This window comes from Antedon mediterranea, chromosome 7, assembly GCF_964355755.1.
Source record: "Antedon mediterranea chromosome 7, ecAntMedi1.1, whole genome shotgun sequence".
Lineage (NCBI taxonomy): Eukaryota > Metazoa > Echinodermata > Crinoidea > Comatulida > Antedonidae > Antedon > Antedon mediterranea.
In genome coordinates, this window is record NC_092676.1 from 5,147,882 (window position 1) to 5,166,946 (window position 19,065).

Consider the following 19,065-nt stretch of genomic DNA (forward strand, 5'->3'; position numbering starts at 1 on the left):
TGATGATGAAACAATCATTTATTTCCAATGTTGGTGGTGTACAATTTAACCCTATACTTTACAAATTGCATTTTGATACACAAATATCAAAATAAAAAATTGTAATATATAAGAGTAAGTTGAAAGTGTGTTGAAAAAATCAATGGTAACACCAAATAAATAAATAGAAATAACCTTATTATCTAAAAATAGTAAATATTATACTTTTAATACGCACAGCATGAAATGTTTTAAGGAACCATGTCAAAATTATTCTACTGGAGTAACTACATTTTATTTAATCTTTTACCTTACAATTAACAAGCTTCTTTCTTTTGGTTAATCATACACACTAACATTCTACTGCAGTTACTGCAAAAAAACTACTTTTTCTCATTAACCCGTTTATGCAATATTTTTTAATTCTTTTTATGGTAATCGTACACTATTAACTATAATGCCTCATAAACGGCTACATTGAAACCAACTAAACTCATACTGATAGTGAAGTGAAAAAAATGTAACTGCAGTTGACATGATCCCTAACACAATATTACAGGGGAAAAAAAAGGAAACACTATACTCATTCAAATACATTATTACTACTACTATTAGTACTATATACAATATTGTCAGTCAAAACGGTCACAACTATAAATTAGCTGTAGCTTATACAGACAGAGAATGGGTGTCTGTATACCCATTCTACATTTTTCTAAACAACAGTTATCTAATTCAGTCATTTCTAGTTGACAGGACTGACACTTTTAGATATTATGCACTTATACACATTACCAAATTACAGTAGGACACGCGTCTTTAAGGAACACCTCCAGGACCCAACAAAATAGGTTTGTCGTCCCCTGATTAGAGGTTAGGTTATATTAAAACATAACATATTTCCCCTTTTACAAGCAAACCTGAATAAGGGGGTTTTTACGTAGTGTATACTTAATAAAACCAAAGCAAAATCAAAAATGTTTCTTCTTTCTGTTAAATAATTCTAATAGTCTTGCTCTTTCTTTTTCCCACTCCATTTTCCAGAGAATGTTGAAGTGGACAACTGATAGAGCAAGCAAGCAAAAAAGAATCGGACCTCGAAAGTCAAAATAAGAAATCTTTTGCTTAGTTTTGTGCCCTTTATAAGTCTGTTTTCCGCTACATATTTTCCATCTACTTTTTAGGGATGTGGAAAACATGTGTAACCAATCAGAACTTGGGATAGGTTCCAGAAGAAAACAGCTTTGTTGGCAAACAGATAATCTGTATAGTGCATAATCATGATGAGTCATCCTGGCAACCACATTTCAATTCTGACAATCTAATTTCTAATATTATATTGAAGATAATATAATAATAATAGTTAAAGTTACATACAGTCCTTGGAGAAAAAAATCTAACACTCCATAATATTCATTGAAAATGTTTCATATTTGGCTTAGAAGATATTTCAATAATAAAAATCTATTAATTTCTGAATAATATTGTTTGGAATTTACTCTTGGAGAAAAAAGAGAAAAAGTTACTACTATATAATTTTCATTGGAGTAGTCATATTTCATACATTCTAGTATTACTTTCTAAATTACGTGAAGTTATTTACTTTTATATACGATAACAAATTAGTCTTAATTTTCATGAAAAAGATATATTGGCCCAGTTTTGTTTGCAGGTAACAGTTATACATCGCTTTAGGTTTAGACACAATTGCTAAATAGTCACATGGCACATCATGAAAGGTTTTTAAGACAGATATGTTTTGATACATGATTGGATTGGTTTACGACAAATAGGACACACCTGAATTGAACGTGAGCAAGTCTCGCACGTAACTAAATGTCCGCACGGCATAAACAAAACATTGATTTCGTTATCCATGCATATTTTGCAGGTCCTCTTGTCACGAAGTTCACGTAGTTCATGTTGGATGGACGACGGCAGTTCAGATTCTGTCGGGAAAAAATTTTTAATTAATGAATGAGAAGAATAGTGTCATGCGTTGTAAGCCAAGTTGCTAATATCTTTTTTTTAAAGCGCCCTCTATGATTTGATGTATTTGTAACAGTTCTATGGTTTGAACATGCTTTGATAAAACTATTTTATACAGTATTTAATTTTCTAAGTTGAACACCTATTATTTTGTTCCATACTATAATTTTGGTCGTATAATCAGGTTTGGTGTGTAGTTAATCCTTTTTTTAAAACTAAAAAATATTTTTCAAGGGGGCGGTTGACAGCAAGACATTTTTAAGTAGGGCTATTCTTGCAAGTGAAAGTACGAACCAAATATTCTACTTGTATAAAAATATAGCATACCATCTTCCAGAGTTTTAAAACCAGATTCCGAATTTGGTCCAGGGTTACCAACACTTAATGAAGACATCTTAGTTTCAAGTTCTTTAGTCTTGTCTGCTGCCCTCGCTTGTTCATCTTCTTCAAATTGTTTAGTCTTTGGGATAGAATCTGCAGTTTTACCACTGCCACTTCCGGTTGGTTCTCCCTCGTTGTCTTCTCGTTGATCCGGCTCATTAAGGATAGCGTCAACGAACGTTTGAATGGAATTAAATTCATTTTCATTGTTTCTGATCTGTCTTTCAATAATTCTTCGTATTTTTCTCAGAGAGAATCCCATTTCAATAACAGACCTTACAATAGCAGACTGCATCCTTTCATCAATACCTTCAAAAACACGACAATTATCAATCTTTTTGATTAAGTAAAAATAACTAAAAGTATCGTTTATTTTAAAAACTGATTCAAACAATTAAAGCATTGACTTCAAAAAATTTGATAAATCACATCCCTGGTTACAGTATAACTTGTTTTCTAAGTTATGAATATTGATAAGTTAGCATATAAATAAGTAAAGAGGAGCTTTAGGTTTAACTTAAACGATTGATTAATGAAAATGATTATCCATCCATTTAAAAAAATTGTTTAATTGTAAATTTAATTGAACTGAGAATTCTGAAATGGTATTTACCTCGTCGATTACCAGTTGATGGGTGAAGAGGTTGTTCAGTGTTGAGGTTAAACACTGGCCTAGCTGTTCCTTGATGTGCACCTCCACTTGGTATCTAGAAAACAAAAACACAACTATGTATTTAGACAATCCCTGGACAAATATCTGGATATACCAGATTGAAGACAGTGCGGTGAGATACAGTGTAGTTGCACATCCTTAATCTTGGTTCCCACTGGGATGCAACGCAAGGACGCAAATAATTTGATCAATCACACATAATGGATCACCCAAGCTGTCACTTATGATTGGTCAAATCACTTGCGTTGCTCACGCTTCCAAGTGGGAAGGAACAAAGCTTTATAGATAATACACGGATTCCACAACAAGTTCACTTTTTAACTTACAGCTGGTGAAGGTGGTGGCAAGGGTAGGTTCTGGTTTGGTACAGGAAAATTGGTAATGACATATTGAACGAAGGGTTCTCCACGTTGTTGAAGAAGCCAATCACATTTTGGAAACCATTTAGCATGCTCAGTCCACGGATCGTCTGAGGGTTCCCAGTTTCGAAGTCCTCCGTTACAATAAAAACACTTCACATTGTCATTCTCTCCTATTAGAAGAAGCAGAAAGTCGTGGTTAAGAAGCAGACTTTTAACAATTCTTTGATAAGTTTACATTTGATGAAAATACATGATAACGTGGTTGTGACAACAGTTACTTTGATGTTTTGTTTGAAAGTTAACTCACTGTTAATACAGTAGAAGGCTTTGATTGTCATGGATAACATTCAGAGTTTTAAGAATTCTCTGATTTTTTGTGGTTGAGTTACTTTGATGTTTTGTTTGAAAGTTACCTCACTGTTGATGAACTTAATAGAAGGCTTTGATTGTCATGGATAACATTGTCAAGATAATTTTGCATTTGGTGAAAACATTTGATAGCGTGGTTGAGTTACTTTGATGTTTTGTTTTAAAGTTAACTGTTAATGAACTTACTAGAAGGCTTCGATTGTCATGGATAACATTCAGAGTTTTAACAATTCTCTGATAATTTTGCATTTGGTGAAAACATTTGATAGCATGGTTGAGTTAATTTGATGTTTTGTTTTAAAGTTAACTGTTAATGAACTTACTAGAAGGCTTTGATTGTTATGGATAACATTCAGAGTTTTAACAATTCTCTGATAATTTTGCATTTGGTGAAAACATTTGATAGCATGGTTGAGTTAATTTGATGTTTTGTTTTAAAGTTAACTGTTAATGAACTTACTAGAAGGCTTTGATTGTTATGGATAACATTCAGAGTTTTAACAATTCTCTGATAATTTTGCATTTGGTGAAAACATTTGATAGCATGGTTGAGTTACTTTGATGTTTTGTTTTAAAGTTACCTGTTAATGAACTTACTAGAAGGCTTTGATTGTTATGGATAAAATTCAGAGTTCTAACAATTCTCTGATAATTTTGCATTTGGTGAAAACATTTGATAGCATGGTTGAGTTACTTTGATGTTTTGTTTTAAAGTTACCTGTTAATGAACTTACTAGAAGGCTTTGATTGTTATGGATAACATTCAGAGTTTTAACAATTCTCTGATAATTTTGCATTTAGTGAAAACTTTTGATAGCATGGTTGAGTTAATTTGATGTTTTATTTTAAAGTTAACTGTAAATGAACAACAAACCTGTATAGAAGAATCCTGCTTTTGCCAGAAGTGGATACGGAGGTGCACTAGGAGGCCACGATTTAAAAGTCTTCAATCTTTCCGTTTCAATCCCAAACTGAGGATGCTGTGCTCTTGTCAGTTGTCTGCGTGCGGGTTGACCAGGATAAGGTGATTGATCCATCACTTTAGCCGTCTGTGACACTTGACCTTTCTCGAGACCAACCTTCTGAGTAGGTGGTAGCCTAGTCGAAGGTTGTTGGTATAAAGAAGCATGCTGGGCGTTCATGACATCGGTTGTTGTCAGTTTCTCATTTCCAACATCTTCACCTTGCACAAAAGGACAATCTGGAAACAGCATTGTGTGTTGAGTCATTGGAACATCTGAAGCTTTCCAATTTGATATCTCACCACCACATGTAAAACATTTCACTGCATCTTTTACCTGAGTGTAGAAGAACCCAGCTTTGGTCAGAGATCGTGGCAACATTGGATTAACTCTTGGCCATGTTTGAAAGGTTAACAGACGACGATATTCACTTTTTAATTCATCAGAAAACTCCGATCTATTCTTGGGTTGAGTATCTTTCTTTGGGTTGAACAGATCATCTTCTTTGGAAGCCGCTACTTCAGGTTTCTCTCGTGGGGACGTCTGGTTAAGCAAAAGAGGTTGATTCTGAACATCCTTCCCTTGAACAAACTTGCATTTTGGAAAAAATCGCTTATGTTCTCCAATAGCAGAATCGCCAAACTCCCATTCTTGGATTTTACCATTACAAGAAAAGCATTCAACCATATCTTTGTTACCAGAGTAGAAAAATCCAGCTTTTGCAAGAGTGGTTGGATTCATTGGCGATTTATTTGGCCAATTCTTGTAGGTTGCTAAGCGATCAACTTCGATGGACATATTCCGTCCTAACTTGTCCGAACTTTTATTGCCATTTTCTATTTGTGGTTGAACTTTATTCACTGCTGCTTCAGCAGCACTTGCTACTGCGACTCCATCAATACTTAATAGTGAACAAGAATCCACTTCATCAACACCATCATTTCTGTTGTCTTCTACTACATTATTTGTATCTTCTATCTCATCTAATGATCTCACTTGACGGAGTAAATCGCGAACTTTTACAGATGTTGACCGATTTTTTTCAGAATAGGCCATTACTTAAAAACTATCTGTAATTATTTTCAACTAAACTACTATTAATTATTTATATTTATTGGTTTAAAAAAAATTAAATTTTTAAATTATATAATTCCAGTTTCTTTTTTTTTAATGTCCATTCAGTAAACAAAGACCTAACACGTTTCGCAACTGCATAAGGATTTGTTTCTGTAGCTGTTTTCACTATTGTAGCAGATTTCACTATTTTTGCTGTTTTCACTTTTGGAACTGTAACAGTTGCATCAATTACTGGTTTTTTATTAACTGTCTTGACAATTGGAACAGTGGAAATATTTGTTTCGTCAGTAATTGGCAGCCATGTTTTGCAAGTACAGAAACAGTAGGGTAAAAATAACTCATTAAAGACATCAAATTCGTCAGTTTCTTCCTCCTCTATGGTTTGGGGATATATCAGTTCAAAAAAACTGAACATAACTCATACTGGAAAAAAAAGGACAGAATTATTAACATTCTTGTTATTGTTAAAATGAAATAATTTGCTTTCAATATTAATATAGTGTATTAATAATTATACAATCGGACTCAAAGGCGCCAACTTCAGATTAGCTACTAAGGACCTTTTTTCAATGTGGAGAAACATAATAGCTCAAATACATGACATAATTACCACTTCTTGTATATTATTTGAAAACATAGGATATAGAGCCCATTATAGGCTACAGATATACAATGAAAATGAAATACTAAAAAAACCACAAAAAACTTTATAGGGGCCTAATTTATACACTAATAAATAAAAAGAATACTGTATATAGGAATAATACAGCAGTAGTAGTATTTTATACACTTTCGGCCTAGGCCTACCTAATCCGTCTTCAATTCCCAAATATAATTTAAAATGGAATTTCCGTTCTTCATTATAAATACAACGTCATGAGTTAAATTACTGTAAACTTGTTTTTGTAGGGAGTCTAGGCCTAGTACGTAGTGAGTAGTAAGAATTGTTGGTCAATTCAGAATAATTGTTTTTATTTGTTCTAAATTTAAAATCAATTATTACATTTATTATTATTATTATTAATTTTAACAAAAAATAAAATAATTAATTTCTTTTGTATGTTGTTTCCTATTGGATAAAACTGTATTTGTTAGAGGGTCAATAATCGATCGTCTGTTGCTGCGCTCTGCTAGCTGTGCTGGATTAAAAAAAATGGCTGCCAAATAAATTTTGAAAATACCATTCAAAAAGGAAGAGCGATTGTTAGTCTTACCATCATCGGTTATAACTCTAGATTAGGTTTTATAGGTTTGTATTATTCTTCTCACACAAACACCTTACGTAACGTGTTTTTATAGTTTATTCTAGGCCTATAATAGGCCCTTTTTTAGTACACCTCCTACCTATATGATGCCTACAATGTAAGCTGCGAGGGAGTGACACAGCATGGGGGAAGGGAAGAGAAAATCCGACGTGCGAGGCGCTCTCTCGGCAAGAACAACCAGCAGGCAGAGCCATTAATAATAATTATATATAAAGAGTTACGACATTGAAGATTAGAAGCCGTGTTTGTGTCCAACTATTCCTATGTAGCGTATGGAGTTGAGTCTTTTGTTTTGAAAATGTATAACGTTCAAAAGGCTTTAATTATCGAATTTAATAACAAAACAATCAATTTTGTTTAAAGGTTTTTGTTAAAATAATAAAGAAATTATAAAGTTACTGCGAACATGATTTTAAACAACAAATAGCAATTTCGGAACGGCTCTGGTTGTGCGCTCCATGCGCGTTTAGTTTGTACAGCGATTCTCTATAGTAATGCATTGTTTTTACATTTTGTTGTTTAAAATCATGTTCGCAGTAACTTTACGATTTCGTTATTATCTTAACAAAAACCTTTAAACAAATTGATTGTTTTGATATTAAATTCGATATTTAAAGCATTGTGAATGTTAAACATTTTTTTAAGCAAATGACTCGACTCCATACGCTACATAGGCATAGTCTAGTTGGACATGGCCGGCGTGCACACCACGTGACTTTCTAAAATCCGTGAACGCAATGCCGTAACTCTCTATATATGGCTCTGGAACCAGGAACCACCAAGAAAAGTACGGGGTGCATTTTTAGCAGAGATACTATAGCGCCATTACGTTGCGCAATACGATCTTCTTTGATTTATAGTAATAGTCTGGTGGCAGGAGGTGGGAATCACCACCCGAAAGGTGACAAATTGCCATCCAACTTTTCTAGACCAGAATTTTCCGTAGATTACGAATATGGAAGGTAATCGATCAGGATAGGAAGCGTTTTCGAGATATAAGGGGTCAAAGTTCAAAATTGACCAATTACAACAATGTATTATGTATTATGTATTATAACAAATTTATTGAAGCACAATTTGGTCTTTTATTACATTTTTATGATTATAAGTGTCTATTCAATCACCTTACTGTATGAAAAAAAATCCTTTGTAATTAAGGGTCAAATGTCAATATTGACCAATCATAGAACGTACCTATAAAACCAAATAAAAACTTATATTTAATAAAAATTGAATGTTTTCTCATCCTGTTAATCAATCATACCCAATGTAAAAGAGCGAATACATCATTTCATCAGTTGACATAAGTTGTCCAAACTATGATATTGATGGTTTTACAAGTAATCAAATTATTTGATTAGTAAAGTTATGTTATTTCATTATAATTTTGATTAATATAATTATAATACTGTATTTAATCAAATCAGACTTTGATCAGGATAGGAAGCGAATAGGAAGAGATAAGGGGTCAAAGTTCAAAATTGACCAATTATAACAATGTATTATATACATATAAGTATTATAACCAATTTATTGAAGTTCAATTTGGTCTTTTAATACATTTGTATGGTTATAGGTATCTATTCAGTCGCCTTATAAAACAAATACTTTTCAATTAAAGGTCAAATGTCAATATTGACCAATCACACAATTTGCATATAAACCCAAATAAAAACTAACATTTAAGACAAAATGTTATGTTTTATCATTCTGTTAAGACATCTATCAATCATACACAATCAAAAGAGCACATTTATCATTACACAAGTTGACATAGGTCAAAGGTCAACATTTGAACAAGTGATATACTAAATAATGCAAAGTTATTCAAACTATGAGATCGATGTTCTTCATGAATGTAATCACGTTATTTGATCAGTGAAGTTATGGTATTTTTATATTTTTTCTAGTGCGCATTATTTTAAATGTATTAATATAATACTGTAAAATAAATAATAAAATTATTAATATTATTAATATTATGACGGTTAAAATGTTATGATGTTAAAATGTTACGCTGACCTTCAATGATTTGCCACTATACAGTTGCATTTATTAGGGCTACAATATTCGTTTTTGGAAAATAAACTACTATTCATCAGAACCAGAGAATACCAAATCGTACAGGATAGGGCATAGGCAGATCCAGGTGGCCAAACTCAATCCACAACTCACTACACAGACAGACCACAATTTTTATATAGCCACAGATAGTTTGGCCAATACAGGAAAGATTTTCCTGTACACAAAAGATTCTAAAATAACCCATATGGATTTGCCCGAATGAACCCTCTAAGGACCCTTTTGAGATCTCTATGTGGTGTGCTACATAAGGCCCTGTATTAGAAATTAATATGGGGTAAATAGTTCATAGATGAACTATGGAATAAAACTAAAATGTTCACCCTCAATCTTTAAATAACATTTATGGATTTGCCCAAATGAACCCAAGGGCCGATCCTTCATGGACCTTTCGGGGTTCTCTATGTGGGTCTACAAGAGACCCTATATTGGAAATACTGTATGTGAGGTGAAAATTTGGGTTCATAGAGATAAATAATAAATATCCCTGTGCACCCTCGATCATCCATAAGGAACATTTTATGGATTTGCCCAAATTAACCCAAGGGCCGTTCGTTCTCCATGGATGGACATTAAGCCCCATAATGGAAATATAAGGGGTGACACTTTGATTTCATATAGACAGGCGCGGCCCATGGAATAAAGCTGCCTGTGCACTCTCGATCCTTAAGGAACACTTATGGATTTGCCAAAATTAACCCCCCCAAAGGCCGGTCCTCCATGGATGGACATTAAGCCCCATAATGGAAATATAAGGGGTGACAATGTGGGTTTATATAGACAGGCATATGGAATAAACCTGTGCACTCTCGATCCCTAAGGAACCGATTTGGATTTTGCCTAAAATGAAACAACAGCAGGTCATCTATTTAGACCCTTCTCTACTGTATGTTCCGTTCTACATTTGGCCCCTGTATCGGATCAATGCATTTGGCTACATAAATTACTGTGTTAGAATTATATCGGGTAACTAAAACTGTAGGTTCCAATATTAAGCCATGGGAAAAGCCTGTCTGTGAACCCTCAATCCTTTTAAAAGGAACCGATATGGATTTGCCAAAATGAACCAAGGGTAACTTCTGAATTCTCTATGAACCGTACATTCCGTTTATTGGAGATACATGGATACCTGATTGAAATTGCTCAAATGTTTCTGAAAGACATTGTACTGTATAGTAGTAGTATTCCCCTTCCACACCTCTTTGCATTGAATCCGCCCGATAGGCTCTTATGTACAGGATTTCAAAGCAGTAATCACACTTGTTTTTTTCAAGCAGTATAATCTATTAGATTGAATAAAAATATCTATTATAAACAATTTGCCGTTAGAAATCTCTATGCCATGTCGTTATTTAGATGAGAAAAACAGGTCAAAGGTTAAAATTACAGAAAAATAGTGTTTCAGTCACTTTTTGAAAAAAATGTTGCATTATGGCAAGTATAAACATATATATTGTTAACAATTTGATACCAAAATTGGCTCCTTACGACAAATATTTATTTTATAACTTTATTCAATTATGTCAAAGGTTAATAACCACACTTCCGGTCATTTTCAAGCAATATCATCTGTTACACTGAATATAAATGTATATCTTGGGAACAATTTGCTCCAATTTTTAATTCTCTCCGACCTGCCGTTACTTAGATATAGCAAAAAGAGGTCAAAGGTCAAAATTGCTAAAAATGGGGTTTCCGGTCAATTTTACAAAGAAAGTTCTGTTAGAGGTAATATAAACATATACATTGTGAACAATTTGACACCAAAATTATCTCACTAGGTCCAGAATTTCCAGAGATATAGCATGTTTTTATATTGGTCAATTTTGAAATTTGACCCCTTATATCTCGAAAACGCTTCCTATCCTGATCGATTACCTTCCATATTCGTAATCTACAGAAAATTCTGGTCTAGAAAAGTTGGATGGCAATTTGTCCCCTTTCGGGTGGTGATATCCCCCCTCCTGCCACCGGACTATAAGTACTGTAATTTTATTTCATTTCACTTGAATTAAAACTTTATTCGAACAACGCAGTTACAAAAAATAAATTACAGCAAAACTATATTTAAAAAAAAATTAACTTAATAAAAAGGTTCAGCAAGTAGGTTTTAATATAGGCCTATAGAATTGAATTTGCGGCTTTTCTGTAGACGGTTCAACAAAATTAATTATTTTTCTCTTTCAAATCAGATAATGACATTAAATGCGTTAATTTTGACCTGAAGGACAAATTGTTGTGTTGTAATATTGGGCTCTTGATTGTAAGTTATGATTGATCATGCGCACTTTATGTTTTATTAATTATCCGATTGGTTCATAAGTTCAATGCCAATAACCAGCATCTATGTTTTTTTCTTTAGTTGAGAGAGATTTATTATTAATGGTAGGTTCGGTATATTTAAGGTAAAAAAGGTCAGCTATTTTTATTCTTTCATATAATTCAAAACAAAAATAATGCGACGTGGCCGAAAACGGAGTGGAGTTGTGGCTTAGTTCCAGACGGTCCTCCTGGACATGATTTTTTCTAATGACAAATTACAACTCCACTCCGGACTGTAATAAGACTTTGTGCATTGAGCATTCAATCTTGTATACGTTTGTCTTGTGAACGGGATTGCCACCTTCAAGAAAGATAGTGAATGAATTCGCTTATGGTTATCCTTGCCTAAATGTATAAACAAAAAAGAAAAATGTTAGATATGCATGAAATATATTAGTTAGGGAATATTGATTTTTCTGTGAACAAAATTATTAACAAATGTTTTTTTGCAGATTCATACTCTATCACATACCAATATACACCAAAAAAATTCCTCCAGACATCAGGGGATGGGGAAAGTGGTTAAATTTGACCTTTGACCTTACAAGGCAACCATTGGTTCGAGAGACTTATATTTTCTAATAAATGAAGTATTTTTTCAAAAATTAATTAGCATGGTGGAAAATGACCTTTGACCTTTTAAGGCATATAACACATGTATCTTGGCATCAAAATGTTTCTTATATAATTATATTAATTGTAATACAAATCATAACTTTCATCAGAGAATCATTAAAAGAATGTCAAAATTTCAATTCTGTGTAATAAATAATAGAAAGCAAAAGAAGGCCTAGGTGGCAAAGTATAAAAAAGGGCCGAATCAAAAATAGCCAAACGAAATAGAGAAAGAGCCAAATAAAAAACTCCGAATGCTGAAAGAGCCGAACGTAATGGTAAATGGGCCGAATAGAGATGTGCCGAATGCTAAAAGAGCCGAACGTAATGGTAAATGGGCCGAATGCTGAAAGAGCCGAACGTGGTAAAAGGGCCGAATAGATTAAAGTTTGCTGCAAGAGGCAGTGAAGGCGTTCCATAAGATGATGCCCTCTATGGGTTGGATACACTAAAATGTTCATGATGCGCTGCTGATGGAGGGCGCTGCTGCATGTTTTGTTCCAGAGCCATATGTGACCCGATCTGGCAAAACTCTACTTTTGTCGGAAATATTCATTTTGTATTTTTTTATATATTTGGATTATTTGAATCATAAGCTTTGCAATGGTGTTTATTTCATAAAAATTGAGTAAATATTTAAAAAGTTATTATATTTTAAAAACTTACAAATCATTCAATTAGTTTACGAGAAAATCGCGTTTGAAGTTTGCAATGAAATTCTTTTTGATACGCGCTGAAAACTCACTCCGTAGCAACGCGCTATTTTGGTCTAAGGCACAATGACGTCATACCAGGAAGTGTGTGCGATATAGCAGCAGCGTGGACACTATGGTCAATTTGACTGATTTCAGACGCCGTTTTAACCTATTTAGTCACTCGAATTAACTATTTTGCACTATTGAAAAGCAGCATTATAACTACCAAGCTAATGTTAACTGGTTTCGGAAGTGTTTACGATATCAACGGCAAAAAACCAAGCAGGCCTAGGCCTAGACGCGCCTATTCAGATTTTCGCCGTCATCGCCTGTATTAAGACCTATTTCCGATGGGTGTTCACCAGGCCGTGTATGGCAGCGGTGCATCGACACGGGGGCTAGCGTTAGTCTAGACAAGTTAGGCGCCTTGCAGAGTCACAGCTAATTGCAAGCTAACATTACACTGTATTGACGATTACATTTGTTTTTTTTTATAACGTGGAAGATTCGCTGTGATGTTTGGGCTTGAATCCAATGATTTAAAAAAACATTTAATATGAAGGGAATGGACAATAAATTAAATAAATGATTAAGAGCCGATTGGATATATAAAATGTATAAATAAAACTATTGACAATAATATAAAGCTAGGCCCAGTAGTAGTAGGCCTACAACCATAATAAAATTAGGCCTAGGGCCTACTAGCCCAAAAAAATATAGAAAATACAATTGAATTTATGACGTGAATTGTTTTTGACTTGTCTATTTTACTATGGAATAAACAAATACACACTACAGCTATTGCAGAACACTTTACTTTGAATATTAAAATCGTTTTTATTCCAATTTACGACATGCTGTGTGTACAATAAAAATAACCTCACAAAAATGTAAACAACTTTTTATTTCCGCGCGTAGAGCGTATAACATCTAGCGCGTTGACCAATAACGTTTGTTATTGCGATGATGCGCCATAGCAACACACGCAGTTCGCTGTTCCAGAAACTTCGAAGAACCGAATTTTCTGAAATGATGTCATAGTAAATCAAAGTTTTCATTGGTTCCTTCTTTAAACTCCGCCCTAAAACTTCCATATTTGGAATGTCAAATGGATGAGCTTTATTTTGATGTGTGACCTTTCAACATTGTGCAGCGAACTGGCGATCAAAATGTCGTAAAACTCGGCAACTTTCAACTGAATTTACGCAAAATTTTAGCGTAGATCGTGAATAAATTGTTAGGCTTGAGGAAAATACATGTTTTTAAAACTCTCTTTTTTCATAATTTTAGTTAAATTTCGGGAGTTTAAATCAGGTAGACGTATTCTTAGATAGTGAAATATTTCGAAAATGCAAAAACATGTAATCTGCCAGGGTAGTCGATTTGGACGTATTTTGACTGATTACGTGAATTTTGAATTGCCGACAAAGAGAGGGTTTTGCCAGATCGGGTCACATATATATAAAGAGTTACGACATTGAAAATTAGAAGCCATTTTTGTGTCAAAGAATTCGCACGCTGAGGGCGCGCGCGTCTCTTTTGTATAGCGTTTTCCTGTAGTTCCATGCATTATTTTTAGATTTTGTTGTCAATGAAATAACGCTTAGATTCCGTTTTTATTTTAGTAAATAAAGTTATTAATGGTATTAATTTGGTAACATATATATAATTGTGTCTATAAAAACAAAAGAATAAATGCTAGGGCCTACATGCAAGTCAGGATATATCAAAGCATGAACCAATACAAAAAACACACAAATTCACCCCTCTTTTTATACAGTATATGGCTCTCTGTGTGTTTTTGACACAAACTTTCAGAGACTCGTTCATCATTTTATTTGTAATAATTTGCCTTTATTATTTTAATATTGTTCATACCTTTTCAATATATTAACAAATATATCCACGACACTTTATTATTTTATTTAGTCATCAAAGCATGCATTATGAATTGAAAATATTACATAATTGTTATTATGGGACGTAGTTATGGGATGTTTTGTTCCAAAATCAATCAATCGAACGTTATAATGTACTAGCGTACGCGCGCGCAACATTCTTTGGCGCAAGTGGTTCTTTACGCTGTGCACGTCGATATTCCACCGTAAAATGTGCAATTACATTTTTTTTAATATAAGAAAAAGTTTAAAGTAATTTCTTGCTCCTATACTTTACATGCATTAACGGAGACAAGTTTGACACAAATTGATCTGCATATCACGTGACTTAAATCCAATGTCGTAACTCTTTATATATATGGCTCTGTTTTGTTCGTTCGGATAGGAGGAGTAGGCAAAGAATATAACAAGAATGAGTAATCCGCAATTTTCCCTGTAACAGTAATATTGTCCATGTGGTAGGGCGCCGCCATAAGTGTGGATGTATCTGGGATGTATACAACTTTTTGTGACGGTTTCACTAATCAAAGGCTGGACCACCGGTAGTATTTTCATGATAAAAAATGTTATCAACTACATGCCAACATCATGTTAAATACTTTTTGGATATTTAATTGTTCGTTTTATGCAATTTATTTAGTAAAAACTGCCGTATTAAACAGTTTGCTTTATCAACCGGGCGCTACGATAGCATGACCGGGCGTGTTGGTGTTTATGCGTTTTCACGTAGGATAGTTTAATAATATTCCTATATTTAACCTGTTTCTGGTAAAACAAATAAATGTTAATGACATTTAACATTTTGTCCTATTAATAACATGTATTTTATACTAATTTATATCATAAAAACAATACTTAACTAGACATGTAACTCGTCACTTTGACGAGTTTGGTTATCCGCCGCGCAAGTGGTGCAACATTAACATTAAGGGGATAGGTTGAGGACAAAAGGAAGTGTTCACGTTGGCATTATGACCTGAACTGAAGAATATGATATGTTGTTATTGCTGAATTTTATTATTTAAATTCATATATAGTATATACACAGTATAATCTGTATCCATATCACATACAGTGTAGAATAGTTGAAATTACGGGACCCGCTATTTATTGCAATTTTTAACATGTTGACGGTTTTAAAATGAAACGCGAAGGTAGCAATTCCGAAAGGAAATTATCTCAGCAACAACGTATTAGCGTGTAGAAGAAATTTGAATACGTGAAATATTGATGCGCGCTCTTTTAAATGTAATGAATTATGACGCAAAAGATGAAAATACGACCTTTTTTATTTAACTGGCCATATGATGACGTCACAACATCCGATTGGCAACATTTTTACATAATTTCGTATCTACAATCCATTAGCTTCCAGAAAAAATTTTAATCGTGATTATCACATTTTATTCTTACGAGCTATAACAGATTAAAATTTACTGTAAAGATGAAATTAATGCCACACGTGATTTAAATTTTTAGGCATGATGACGTCAAAAAAATTAAAATATTTTTAACTCATGCGAAAGATACTTGATTGACCTAGACAAAATCAAAATCGGGGTGAAAATGGAAAACGGATAAGTGGAGATGCGCTCTATTCAATGTGATGAGCTATGACGAAAGATACAAAAATCCTAAATTTTATATTCGCATGGCCATACGATGACGTCATAATGTCCGGTTAGCCATATTAATACCTGATCCGATATCTACAACTCATCTACTTCCAGAATATGCCATCCATAAAAAGTTGACCGTCTAGTTTAGAAATTACGACTGTTGAAAAAAAGGCATATTTTAAACGAATTTTTTAACCTTTTCATAAAAAACGCGCGCAAATTGTCCAATTCGACGTGCTCGTATGACGTATCTTTAAGTCGAAATTGTTTAAAATTTGGTAAAATTACTAGAAAAGGCTGGAAAAATATAAATCACGCGAAAAAAGTACGTTTTCAATACTACGTGCGCACCGCACACGTAAAAATGTGCGCACGCGTGGGAATTTTTGACATGCTTAAAACGACATGAAACGCGTAGAAAGTTGATTATAAATTAATTTTGCGCATTTTGAAATTTTAAATGCGCGTGCGCGCGTAACTTTGTGTAAAACACGCAATTTTTTTTCAACAGAAAGTTAGCGCATGATATAAATTAAACTTTTGCAAAGTTTCAAGTTGAAATGTTATTTGGTTGTCGAGCTATGTTAAATACGACAAAATCGTTAAATCGCGCGTAAGTCACGTTGCGCAATTGTAAACGTCATGAAAAGCTTCGCTTGACGACGTTACGTAAATGTCAATATGTTAAGATAGTTACCGAAATGTTATGTTTGCGAGTTTTAGAGAAAAAACGCGCGCAAATTGTCCAATTCGACGTGCTCGTATGACGTATCTTTAAGTCGAAATTGTTTAAAATTTGGTAAAATTACTAGAAAAGGCTGGAAAAATATAAATCACGCGAAAAAAGTACGTTTTCAATACTACGTGCGCACCGCACACGTAAAAATGTGCGCACGCGTGGGAATTTTTGACATGCTTAAAACGACATGAAACGCGTAGAAAGTTGATTATAAATTAATTTTGCGCATTTTGAAATTTTAAATGCACGTGCGCGCGTAACTTTGTGTGAAACACGCAATTTTTTTTCAACAGAAAGTTAGCGCATGATATAAATTAAACTTTTGCAAAGTTTCAAGTTGAAATGTTATTTGGTTGTCGAGCTATGTTAAATACGACAAAATCGTTAAATCGCGCGTAAGTCACGTTGCGCAATTGTAAACGTCATGAAAAGCTTCGCTTGACGACGTTACGTAAATGTCAATATGTTAAGATAGTTACCGAAATGTTATGTTTGCGAGTTTTAGAGAAAAGCGTTACACAAAAATCATACAGAATGATTTCGTACAATCACAAGAGGTTATCCTGCAACTTCGTTGCGGATAACCAATTTACCGGGCGTAGAGTAGTACACGGCAATGGTAAAGAATAGGCCGTGCTGAGTAACGATTTGATGATTTTTGGTGTTGCTGTGTGTTAGGCCTTTTTTGTGAACTAACTTAGCATGTTAGTAAATAATTGTTTGTAAAAGTGAATGTACACTAGTTCGTTAATAAATATGTATTATAAAATAGTTTACAATTGCAAAACTATTATCATAATTCTATTTAATGTGACATGTATAATATCTATTAAATCAAGTCTTATTTAGTATGTATACATCCGCCCTTATGAGGGCGGGCATCACTCTCTGGAGTTTTCTGTTACAAATTTCTCATGCAAAAATCGCGGAATACTCATTCTTGTGATATATATTCTTTGGTGTAGGCCTAGGTAGGAGGCCAAGTGAGTGACTGACCTTGGCCTACAAAAGTATAAATTACAGTTTGTGTCGAGGACACTCTACTTTATAGACCCATGATTAACTAACAAACTAAGAAAACATTTTGTGAGGTTCGTGTAGCAAGCAAGTACGATTAATCTGAAGAGAAAAAAGTAAGTAAGCCCAGAGAATACTAAATAGGCCTAGGCCTAGGCCTACTAATAGTACTACTGCAGCTGCTAGCTAGGCCTAGGCCTACCTCATCTAGGCTAGCTAGTAGGCTAATTAATAATATGATACTAGGCCTAGGCTAGGCCGTAAAAGTAATCGGAGTACTACCGGTAAGGCCTGGCCCTAGCTAGGCCTACCTAGTAGCAAGCCTTTCGGTGGCAGAATGTTTTCATTACTATAGCTTATCTAGACTATGTATGGACCGCCAGAAATTAGCCTAGGGCCTAGTTAGGCTAGTCTAGGAGGGATATATAATATCGCCGTGGCTAAAGATACGATACCGTATCCATACTTCTAAAAACTAAAGGTATGGTAATTATAAATTGCATTCCTAAAACTCGTACCTAACTAAATATAAAACTCTGAATAATGACATATTAGGAAGTTTTACGAAACCATTTCCAAACTACAGTATAGAGGGTGCTATGGTATTTTGAAAAATGGGGTCCTCCTAAATACCAAGAACTACCAAGACCTGTCAATTTAAAGTGTTAATTTAACGAAATATGATATATATAGACTTCTAATAGCATTTACATCAATAAAACCTTAATTTTAGCGCGATATAGACACCAAAAATGTTAAATAATCGACAAGCTTCGCGTTCGCGAAACGAACTGAGTTGATGCATACATTGCTTCACAAATGTCCGTATTGCGTCAACTAGTATGACCTACCAAGAACTACTAAGACCTACCAAGACCTGTCAATTTAAAGTGTTAATTTAACAAAATATGATATATATAGACTTCTAATAGCATTTCCAACAATAAAACCTCAATTTTAGTGCGATATAGACACCAAAAATGTTATGCTGGTTGGCTCAGTCTGGATATTTTCATAAGTT

The 19,065-nt window shown here is 33.8% G+C and overlaps 2 protein-coding genes across 5 annotated transcripts in view; one reads left to right on the forward strand and one right to left on the reverse strand.

Annotated features, from left to right (window-relative positions):
* LOC140055018 (baculoviral IAP repeat-containing protein 7-like) overlaps positions 1–19,065 on the reverse strand; it is a 26,853-nt gene continuing 7,788 nt past the window's right edge. The window contains exons 1-6 of one of the 3 annotated variants that reach the window (XM_072100165.1): positions 7,007–7,185; positions 4,628–6,215; positions 3,349–3,554; positions 2,963–3,056; positions 2,296–2,658; positions 1–1,928 (exon numbers count right to left, since the gene is read on the reverse strand). In XM_072100165.1, the coding sequence (XP_071956266.1) occupies positions 1,723–1,928; positions 2,296–2,658; positions 2,963–3,056; positions 3,349–3,554; positions 4,628–5,771 (2,013 nt within the window). In that variant the 5' untranslated portion in view covers positions 5,772–6,215; positions 7,007–7,185 and the 3' untranslated portion in view covers positions 1–1,722. Of the gene's footprint in view, positions 1,929–2,295; positions 2,659–2,962; positions 3,057–3,348; positions 3,555–4,627; positions 6,216–6,599; positions 6,785–7,006; positions 7,186–19,065 lie in introns of those variants that run through there. The other 2 variants (XM_072100164.1, XM_072100163.1) reach the window with 2 other exon arrangements.
* LOC140055020 (uncharacterized) overlaps positions 17,825–19,065 on the forward strand; it is a 12,836-nt gene continuing 11,595 nt past the window's right edge. For both annotated transcript variants that reach the window (XM_072100167.1, XM_072100166.1), the window contains exon 1: positions 17,825–18,160. The gene's annotated coding sequence lies outside the window, so the exon portion shown is untranslated. The remainder of the gene's footprint in view (positions 18,161–19,065) is intronic.